Source organism: Electrophorus electricus, chromosome 5 (assembly GCF_041902795.1).
Source record: "Electrophorus electricus isolate QZ-2024a chromosome 5, ASM4190279v1, whole genome shotgun sequence".
Lineage (NCBI taxonomy): Eukaryota > Metazoa > Chordata > Actinopteri > Gymnotiformes > Gymnotidae > Electrophorus > Electrophorus electricus.
The window spans coordinates 14,877,186-14,887,500 of NC_137501.1; the positions used below are offsets into that span (position 1 = coordinate 14,877,186).

General features: G+C 50.0%; 1 protein-coding gene across 3 annotated transcripts in view; it reads left to right on the forward strand.

Moving 5' to 3' along the window:
- Positions 1–526: 526 nt before the first annotated feature.
- Positions 527–10,315, forward strand: part of dnah6 (dynein, axonemal, heavy chain 6) — a 73,983-nt gene continuing 64,194 nt past the window's right edge. For all 3 annotated transcript variants that reach the window (XM_035530041.2, XM_081714269.1, XM_081714270.1), the window contains exons 1-22: positions 527–1,063; positions 1,477–1,671; positions 2,116–2,393; positions 2,819–3,086; positions 3,608–3,742; positions 3,927–4,041; positions 4,305–4,419; positions 4,602–4,770; positions 5,224–5,334; positions 5,496–5,606; positions 6,110–6,199; positions 6,509–6,629; positions 6,947–7,098; positions 7,266–7,418; positions 7,504–7,755; positions 8,139–8,267; positions 8,390–8,503; positions 8,592–8,735; positions 8,895–9,050; positions 9,234–9,284; positions 9,416–9,508; positions 10,179–10,298. In XM_035530041.2, the coding sequence (XP_035385934.2) occupies positions 818–1,063; positions 1,477–1,671; positions 2,116–2,393; positions 2,819–3,086; positions 3,608–3,742; positions 3,927–4,041; positions 4,305–4,419; positions 4,602–4,770; positions 5,224–5,334; positions 5,496–5,606; positions 6,110–6,199; positions 6,509–6,629; positions 6,947–7,098; positions 7,266–7,418; positions 7,504–7,755; positions 8,139–8,267; positions 8,390–8,503; positions 8,592–8,735; positions 8,895–9,050; positions 9,234–9,284; positions 9,416–9,508; positions 10,179–10,298 (3,318 nt within the window). In that variant the 5' untranslated portion in view covers positions 527–817. The remainder of the gene's footprint in view (positions 1,064–1,476; positions 1,672–2,115; positions 2,394–2,818; positions 3,087–3,607; positions 3,743–3,926; positions 4,042–4,304; positions 4,420–4,601; positions 4,771–5,223; positions 5,335–5,495; positions 5,607–6,109; positions 6,200–6,508; positions 6,630–6,946; positions 7,099–7,265; positions 7,419–7,503; positions 7,756–8,138; positions 8,268–8,389; positions 8,504–8,591; positions 8,736–8,894; positions 9,051–9,233; positions 9,285–9,415; positions 9,509–10,178; positions 10,299–10,315) is intronic.

Consider the following 10,315-nt stretch of genomic DNA (forward strand, 5'->3'; position numbering starts at 1 on the left):
CTAATGTCCACGATTTTCCTGCACTGTAACCTTTCCTGTGACACATAGCTCATTCCTGTTTTATCATCCCATAAAAAGTACCACTGCCATAACTTAAAGGTAACCTAAGCTACTCATTAGTAGAGGAAACGTTTTTTGTAGTCTAGGCTAGCTTTCAGCTGGAGTTGATTCAACGGTCCATTCATATTCATAAACTTTAAATATGCGTATTGTGTTGCAGCTCATTGTCTGTGTCGTCTGGATGGTGAACATACTTTTTTGTTGACGATTAAAACTTTCAATCAAGTTGAGACTTAAACTTGTGTTTAATAATATAATTACTAATGAAAGAGGTCTTTAACTGTTTTAAGGGCTTATGACTACCATTATAACACAACTGACACGTGGGACGTAATACTATACAAGATTTGTGTGTGTGTGTGTGTGTGTGTGGCCATTGGCAACGACTCGAGAGTGAGTGAGCGCGCGCGACCCAGTCTAGCGAGGGAGCCCCGTTCATGTTGCTAAGAAACCATAAACAGATCTGCAAAAGTTTCTGTGGTTTGGTGCGGGGGAATACAGCGTGGTTATGTATGCTCATGTACCTAGCAAGCCTTTTTGGAATGACTTTTTCTGCTGATTATGTACCGTTAACGACTGGGATGAGCTGTCAACACATTCACTTTGCTGTTTACCTTTGCTGTGTAGTTCAACCTTTCCTAGGTTAGCTAGCAAGCTAGCGAGAAAGTGAGGTTGCAAACTAACTGCCAGCTTTTATTTGTTTAATAATTTTTAAAAAAAAATCAGAAGCACACGTGAAGGGAACAGCGGTCAGGTCATGTCCTCGCTCACTCAGAGAAGGTCGCCGCGGTGTCACGCTACTTCAGCGCGAGAGGCGGCGGAGATGCCCGCTCCCGTCTCGGTTCGGCGCGCGCCGGCGGATGCGGAGATGCTGCGAGCGCGCCTCGTGTCGGCGGGGCCCAGCGGCGCGCAGCGCGGCCCCGACGCCCTGGTGTTCACCCACAGCACCAAGGCCCAGGAGAAGCGGCGTGCCGCCCAGAGACCCGCACCGCTGGACGTTCTGGTGAGAGACGGCGGTTTTTTGACAGTGGCTTAGACCAGACGTCTGCCGCTCCCGAACTCATCACTGCTAGTTATCCTAACAGTTGGCGTCATTTTATCAGTTAGGCACGTCACGTCTGACTTCTAGGTAAAAGCAAGCCCCGGACCTTGAGGGATGTGATTTTCAATGACAAAAATGAAGCGCCAGTCATTACAAAATACAGGGCTAGAAATGAAAGCTTCGGGGTTGAAGACCTATGAGCTCAATTATTCGTTTACTGACTTAGTTATTTACACCTTCATTATTTTACTCCTCTACGGTTATTTCTCATGCCGTGCCCTGTAAACGTGCTGAGATTGCTGTCTACTTTAACCTTGCTCGTCACCTTGCCAGTGTGAATGTAACAGCCGTATACCGAATGCGCTTTACCCCAGCCGGCCCTGAAGCAGTACCGGGAGCGTACGCGGCCGGAGTACATCCACAGGAAGAACCGGGAGAGGCTGATCAGCGCGGGCTGGAAGCCCCCCTCGCTGCCCTTATCCAGGCCCGAGAGTGCGGACCCGTCCCTGGAGACAAGGCCCTCCGCTCTACAGCTGCCCCGCATCCCAGACCACCTCAGAGAAGCACAGGTGGGTCCCCCATTCTCCGAGTGTGTTCCTTCCCCCTGTGAAGGTTATTGGGACGCACAAAGATGAAGAATCGTCTAGACCGTTGCTGTGTGCTATTTACTGTGCACTGTGTTCATTATTATTGTGTCAACTATAATGTCTGATTTGCACACATGTAATGTTTATAAAAGCCTGTTTGCATTTTTTAGTCCATGCGTAGAATCTACAAAATCTATAAACTGCTGCTAAAGGTGGACCTTATGGCCATGAGATCAGGTGTTCTAATAAACCTGCGTCGCATTCTGTAAAATTCACTATATTGTACTGTTTCATTTTATCAAAGAATAGACAATGTTTAGTTTCAAAGGGAGCTTAATATTTGAGCAAAATATTTTGATTATTCACGGTCTCTACTAATGGACAGTCTTAACTTTTAAGTTGCCTGGCTATATACCTGGTCTTCAGGTGCGGACAACTCAGAGCATGCTCAGCTCCGCCTCTCCGCGGAAAAGACCAAGTAGCTCCAAACACCCCTCTGTCACCTTGGCACCCATTAGCCACTCCCCCTCTCCACCACCGCTGAATCCACTGCACTTCAGCTCTGTAGAGGAAGTGGTCCGTGCCCGAATTCGCTCCCCTACTGAAATCGCGCAGGTCGTCCGGAACAACCCTCATCTGGGGTTCCTCTACATGACCTCAGCAGAACCCAAGTCTTCTGTCAAGTATGATGCATACAACCTCAAGTAAGAGTCCCACCCAGAATCATTCTGACAAATGTCGTTCAGATATAAATATAGGAAGAGTTGGGGGGGGGAAACAGATAAACAACAGGGATGGTGGATATTTCTTTGGTATTTCCAGAGTTAGTTATAAATCAAACACCGGACTTTCGTACTGTTTATGACATTGACCCTTTTATAAGCAACATCTGCCTTGTTTGCTGCAGAAATAAGATCTATTCAGCAGGGGTCTGGTGGGCATGTCACAGAAGTACATGGTAGAGGTTTGTAGTGAGGTAGTTGGTCAAAGTAGATTGTAGAAGTTTGAAGACATTGGTAAGAATATATTGTACCACACTGCTTCTGCTGGTTCACCCAGCAGGATAATTCATGACCCGTTAGCAGGACCTTTGCTCTGTAAGCTCACCGAGTTCACTCTCGGCCAATAGGATTGCGTCGTTCGAGAGCATCAACACGTCGGACTACTACACGGTGAGCGCGCGGGGCGTGCTGCGCCACCGTGCCGGCCAGGTGGGCTTCCTGCTGCTGGAGCGCTGGGAGCACGAGTACCGCCTGCACCGCCGGCTCCTGCGCATCCCGACCTTCGCCCTCTTCCGCAAGTGGAAGGCCTTCCGCGTGTGGCATGGCAACGTGCGAGCCAGGGCCGTGGGCATGTGCAGGCGCGCACTGCAGGAGCGCCTCTTCATTGTCAATGAGGTGTGTGCGCGCGTGTGTGCACATATGTGCATGTGTGCGTGCACACATGTTTGGGTGCATGCGTGTGTATGTGTTTGTGTGTACACATATCTGTGTGTGTGTGTGTGTGTGTGTGTGTACATGTGCATTCATTTGCATGTGCAAAGGTTATCATAGCTAATTATAGTTTATGGTACTGAATGTTTTTTCAAGTTTTTGTTTTCAAGTCTTTTTAAAATTCTCATTACTGTAGTTTTCATTATCACTGTTTGATTCATTTTAGTTACAAGTTTTTAAATATTCTTCTCTTTAGTCTTTAGTTGCAAAACATTTAGATTTTATGTTCATATATTTTACATTAGTTTTAGCAGACATGGCGCAGTTTACTAGTGTATATTTGAGGATATACAGTATGTGTTTAATTTCTCATGCCACTACTTAAGAAATCTCAGAATCTCACAGGCAAAAACAACAATTCATAAGCAATTTGTAAGTTTTGTATGTTAGCAAATTTGAAATAACAGTGCTCCGGCATGTTTCAGTCCCTGCGTCCTGCGCTGATCGACATTCGGGAGATGTGCGGCCGTCTGGGGGCCATGAGCCTCTGCAGGGCAGAGACGGTGCGCACGCACACGCTGGAGGAGTTCCGGGACGCTCAGTACGCTCAGCTCGGAGAGGTGGGACGCTGCTCGGTGTGTGTGTGTGTGTGTGTGTGCGTGTGCTGGGGCACACACAGCCTCAGCTGTTTATCTCAGCATGGCTTTAGAGCAGTTTGGCCCTGTTGGGTGTTAATTTTGTGATTGCGTGTGTGCGCGTGTGTGCATGTGTGGATGTGTGTGTTTATGCATGTGTTGGTCGTAGGTATCTTCTCGTCTGAAGGAATTCCGAGAGTTGGTAAAGGAGGTGGCAGGAAGTGCTTGTCGTCTGAATATGCTGGATGCTGGATACACACCTGACTACGACAACTTCCATACTGGTACATGCACACGCGCACACACACACCTGGCTGACTACATCAGCTTTCACACCAGTACACACACACACACACACACACACACGTTAGAATGAAAGGCAGGTTTTATGTTGTATTTCAGCCTCCACCCTGTACTGTACAGTGTAGTGTTAACTCTGATGTAGGACTGATGCCACATTCCCGGTTAAAGCAGGAGGTGCAGGTGGGGCAGCACTGATTGGATGTTGGCTGTTTGGTTAGATCAGGGACGTGTGCGTGTGTTTTAGATGGAGATGAAAGTAAACTGTGTGCTGATGTTGATCTGTTGTGCGAGGACACTCCTGGGAAAATGAGCCATACAGAGCAGGCCAACAAAAGGTATCACTGTAGCCGCCTTACATGGTAAGTGTTTCTTACACACACACACACACACACACACACACACACACACACATGCTATAGCCAACAAAATACAACTCCTTAGCATCTTAGCATTACATGTCTGTGTAATGTGGATCTGGCTCTGCTGTTGAGCTTTGTGTGTGTGCGTGTTCGTGTGTGTGTTCGTGTGTGTGTGTGTTCAGTTTTATCCGCCTGGCTGATTACCTGATCATGAACACCATGCATGTGCTGGCTGTCAACTCCATCAGCAAGCTCCTGAGTCTGCTTCAGGAGCAGAACACACACACACCTTCACATGCACTCATCCAGAGCTGGGCTAGTGGTGAGACCAGCCATGAGACACAGACCAAGGTGGGTGTGGGTGTGTCTGTGTCCCTGTGTGTGTGCATATTTTGTAATGCAGAATACTATTATGTAGGCATTACAGTAACATGTGTTAGGATACAGGCAGTAAGATTTGTGTGTGTGTGTGTGTGTGTGTATTAGGTTCTTTAGTGTGAACAAACTTGTGTATGTGTAAACGGCTGGGGTTTGCCAGTGTGTTTTGTATGTGTGTGGAGTATTTCATGCATTGTATACTTGCTTTTTTATGTGTTTGTGTGTGTGTGGGGTGTGTGTGTGTGTGTGTGTGTGTGTGTGTGTGTATTAGGTTCTTTAGTGTGAACAAACTTGTGTATGTGTAAACGGCTGGGGTTTGCCAGTGTGCTTTGTATGTGTGTGGAGTATTTCATGCATTGTATACTTGCTTTTTTATGTGTTTGTGTGTGGGGGGGTGGGGTGTGTGTGTGTGTGTGTGCGTGCCAGGACAACGTATCAGAGCAGAGTGCAGATGCTTCACTGCTGCCCATGTTCATCACAGAACTGATGCTGGACACACAGTCGCTGCCCTTTCGGCCTTCCATCGACGACTTCCAGGTGTGTGGTCATCGGTGTATGAACACCAGCTCATGATTATGTACATACATATACTCTGTGTGAGTGAGTGGTGTGAGTGAGTGGTTTAATGTAATCAGAAGCACATCTGTGGTCAGTGCGGTGATGACAGCTGTGTGTGTGTGTGTGTGTGTGTGTGTCAGGCATGTTTTGCAGAGGTCATCTCCCGTTTCCAGAGGACAGTCCTTTCTTTGGAGCCGCTGCTGCCCGACTCCTGTTTTGATGCCTTCACTCAACCCATTATTAACAACAAGGTACAATGCTAATCCTTAATCTGTCATTACCGACGCGGCACGGCGACGCGGGTCCGTCATTACCAAACAGTGTGCGGTACCCCCGCCCCCTAGGTCACGATCTACTAATCACCCAGCGCATCACCATCAACAGCAAGCGACGATATTACTGGCCCCTAATAAATCATTAATAACACGGTGTTGCGTTACTAATCCTTCAGCCAGTCACCAATGGCGTGCAGTGCTACCAATCCCCGAACCCACACCTAACCGCAAGGTACACCACCACCGGTCCCCAAGCCGTCGTTGGTGGCGTGGTACAGTAGTACTAACCCCTCAACCCATCATCAACGAGGCACACGTCCACTAATCCCCCGACCCGCCACTGAGAAGCCGAAGCGCCGCCGATCCGAGTGCAACATGGCGGACCCCAAACGCATCATTTACAACGAGGTGCAGGCCCACCCGGCCTGTCCTTAACGATATGTGCTGTGACTAATCCCCCCCCGGCCTGTCTGTTGCAGACCGAGGAGAAGACGTGTGGCGAAGGCCCAGATTTATATGCCACGCTCGACAATGACCAACACCTGCAGGACATTATTGGCTCCATCAAGGTTCCTGTTGTTCCACTCACCACCACAAACCCAAACTGTTTCTGCATACACAATACACACACGCATGCACGCACACACACACTCTTGCTATGAAGGGTGGATGCTTCCGCACATGCACGCACAGCTGCTTCTCTTTTCATGCTGCATTGCATCTCGCCCTTCATGCCCCGTCTGGAGTGTTTTAGCCCACGGCCAGCGCAGATGTTAACAGATTAGCGTCGGTTAGACTTGGCGCGCTGAGCGTTTCCCCGGTGTCCGCTGGGCCCGGGAGGAAGCTTTTCTGAGTTTTCTGAGCTTCACTCCCTGCAGGAGTCGGTGGAGTTTGCGTTTGACGCTGCTAACATGTACGCCAGCACGTTTGAGCCCTTCCGAGTTTTCTATAAGGAGAATGAAAGCCTGGACCTCACCGCTCTTAAAGAGCAGGACTACGGTACAGCCTTTATCTCCTTCCACCCGTTAGGAGTGTGTGTGTGTGTGTGTGTGTGTGTGTGTGTGTGTGTGTGTGTGTGTGTGTGTGTGTGTGGTTAATTTGTTCTTGTCTGCTTTGTGCAAGCCAAATTTTCCTCGCAACAATAATAGAATAATTCTTTTCTTGTTTGAATGCACTAAATCCAAATGCTGCAGGTAAAATGAAGAGTAGTTTGGTCTAGGCATTGCTCTGTTTAGAAACAGTAACATTCAGCGAAAAGCTTCATAAACATACTAATGTACTGTGTGTGTGTGTGTGTTTGTGTGTGTGAGACACAGGAGTTGACTTTTTTGGGGAGAGACTGGAGAAATATCATCGTCAGCATAAGGAAGCTTTGGCTGTTAATCCAAAGCGAGTCCTGGGCATGCTCCTGGTGGACACGTCACAGCTGAAGAGCCAACTCACTCCATCACCACTGCATTGCATAGAGGTTACACACACACACACACACACATATACACCTTAACCTTAAACAATAATATACATTAGTTTACATAGTCGTAACGCAGGTGGTCTGGAGGTAACTGTCCTGGGCCAGGGCTGACCCCCTGCACTAGAGGAGCTCACTGTAGTCCGTTGCACTGCTGCCCCCTGTAGGCCATTCATGAAATACTGCCCCCGCTAGCCAAGAAGAAGATGGATGCCGTCATCACCGAGGTTCAGGACGCCCAATTCAAACTGGAGCTTGTCCCCGCGGCAACCATCGAGTATGTCAACTCTCTCACTTTTCTGGATGAAATCCAGGAACGGGTAAGAGGCAGAAAATATGACCGTGTGCGTGCAAGTGTGCGTGCGCCGGTATCTTACTCCCCTCTCGCTTCCACTGACCGGTCAGCTCGAGGTGCTGGACGTGCAGACCGAGGCCGTGTGCCGGATGTACAAGCTGATTGAGCAGTACTCTGTGCCTGCCCCACCCGAGGACTTCGCCGTGTTCGCCACGCTGCAGCCGTCCCTCACGGCCATGAAGAACGCCATCGACAGGGCGCTGGGCGAGAGGGACGCCAATGTGGACAAGTTCGGTCAGCACCTGCAGCGAGACATCAGCGAACTCAACAAGGAGGTGATGAGGGTCAAACAGCAAGCAGAGGTGAGGTGCCTCTCTCACACGCACACAGACACTGCTTCACACCTGCTTCCTGATTTGTTGTGGAATTGTATCTGCGCATTCTTGCATTTAAAGGTGCAATAAGGCATTTTTGTCCACTTTGGGGAGAAGTGGCACTAGTGAACGACGCAAGCTCAGAGCAGATGGATCTATTTAGCTTTTTTCCCTGATCGGTGAAGGTTCTTATGGGTTGTCTAATTCAACACAACAGTGAGGCTAATCTTTAATCTTATTGACCAGTTAATCTTAAAAGCAGTGCTTAGTAAATGTGTTGTGTTTATATCCACAGGTCGCGTGCCCAGTTTATATGGGCTGTTCTGGCTATTTTTGCCTTCAATGTTATTTCTGTCCTTTTGGATCTCCAGAACAGGGAGCTCCTGGACATCGACGCCGACCGCGCTAAAGTGCGCATGCTGCTGGCCGATATCCAGATCTCCATAGACGAGCTTCAGGCCCAAGCCTTCCGCTTCAAATCCTACCAGAAGAACTTTAAGGTCAGTGAGCCACTCCAACCACCAGAGGGCCCCGTTACTCCCACACACTCTGCATGCACGTCATGTCTCTGTTGTCGTGTGTGTGTGTGTGTGTGTGTGTGTGTGTGTGTGTGTGTGTGTAGGTGGAGGTAACCAAGTACGAGTCTCTGGAGGAACTGAGCGCAGAGGTGAAACTGAAGCATCTGCTATGGGATTCGCTAGAGGAGTGGCACCAACTGCAGAGCAAGTGGACGCAGGTCAGTCTCGCGCACGCACACACACACACACACACACACACACACACACACACACACACACACACATGCGGGCTGTGGTTGTTTGCAGAGCAAGGTTGACGAGCTGGAGCTGGAGGTGCTGGGCGCCCTGGTGAACAAATACGGCAAGTGTGTGAGCCAGCTGGAGAAAGGACTCCCGCCCAACAACGTGGTGCCCTGCCTGAAGACCGCCGTAGAATCCATGCGGGAGAAGGTGGGTGGGGCCTCCGCACCGGATCGGCCCGGGACACGTGACTGGTCTCGGCCTTGCGTGAGGTTCCGTCTTGTTTCCCCAAATTGCGCCCGTGTGGCGGTGCCTGAGTGTGTGTGTGTGTGTGTGTGTGTGTGTGTGTGTGTGTGTGTGTGTGCACAGCTGCCCGTGATCATAGACCTGCGTAACCCCTGTCTGAAAGCGCGTCACTGGGAGACCATGGAGAAGGTGGTGGGGGCGAAGCTGTTGGAGCAACCGCTGACCTTCTCCAACCTGCAGGAGCTCAACGTCTTCAGCTTCAGCGCAGAGATCCAGGAGGTCAGAGAAGGGGAGCGAGAATGTTGCGCGCGTGTGTGTGTGAGGTGGAGCCTCCTGTACTGGAGGTGTCATGCAGCTGGACTCCTAGGGGCCCTAGACCAGGCTTAGACACTGGGGTGGGGTGGATGGCAGAGGTGTGATCGACCTCTATGACCTCTATGACCTTCAGGCTCTCTTTCCCAGGTATCAGGCCAGGCGACAGGAGAGGCGGCCCTGGAGACGGTGCTGAAAAAGGTGTGTGTGTGTGTGTGTGTGTGTGTGTGTGCGTGCGTGCGTGCGTGCGTGTGTGTGTGTGTGTGTGTGTGCCACTGTTTGTGATCTTCACTGCAGACCTGAGCAGATTTTTGCTGTGGAACTCTTTCTAGGTGGAGGACTCGTGGAAGACGACCGAGTTTGTGGTGCTGCCGCATCGCGACTCCAAAGACATGTTCATTCTCGGTGGGACAGACGACGTCCAGGTGGGAGACGCCACGGCTGCTCAACGACCGCTTAGTTCCCTGTCTGCCTTATTACTGCATGTGTGAGTGTGTGAGTGTAGTGTGTGTGTGTGTGTGTGTGTGTGTGTGTGTGTGTGTGTGTGTGTGTGTGTGTGTGCGTTTAAAAACATTGTTATCTGATAACTGATAGATGGGTCATACATATACCTTGTGAGTAATATAAAGATGAATGTTAATAATTGTAATAAATGTTGCAAAACACTTAATGGGGAATCATGGATATGCAGCAACGCATGTATGATCAGAGCATACACAATGAGTGCGTGTGTGTGCGTGTGTGTGTTCATGCGTGTGTGCGTGCGTGTGTGTGCGTGTGTGCGCGTGTGTGCGCGTGTGTGCGCGTGTGTGTGCGTGTGTGTGTGCGTGTGTGTACGTGTGTGTGTGTGCGTGTGTGTATGTGTGTGTGTGTGCATGCGTGTGTGTGCGTGTGTGTGTGCGTGTGTGTACGTGCGTGTGTGTGCGTGTGTGCATGCGTGTGTGTGTGCATGCGTGTGTGTGTTCATGCGTGTGTGTGCGTGTGTGTGCGCGTGTGTGTGCGCGTGTGTGCGCGTGTGTGTGCGTGTGTGTGCGTGTGTGTGTGCGTGTGTGTACGTGTGTGTGTGTGTGTGTGCGTGTGTGTGTGTGTGTGTAGGTGCTGCTGGATGACAGCTCCATTAACGTGGCCACGGTCGCATCTTCCCGTTATGTCGGCCCCATCAAGCCCAGAGTAGACGAGTGGCAGAAGCAGCTTGCCCTATTTGGCCAGACCCTGGTAATCAAACCCAGAGC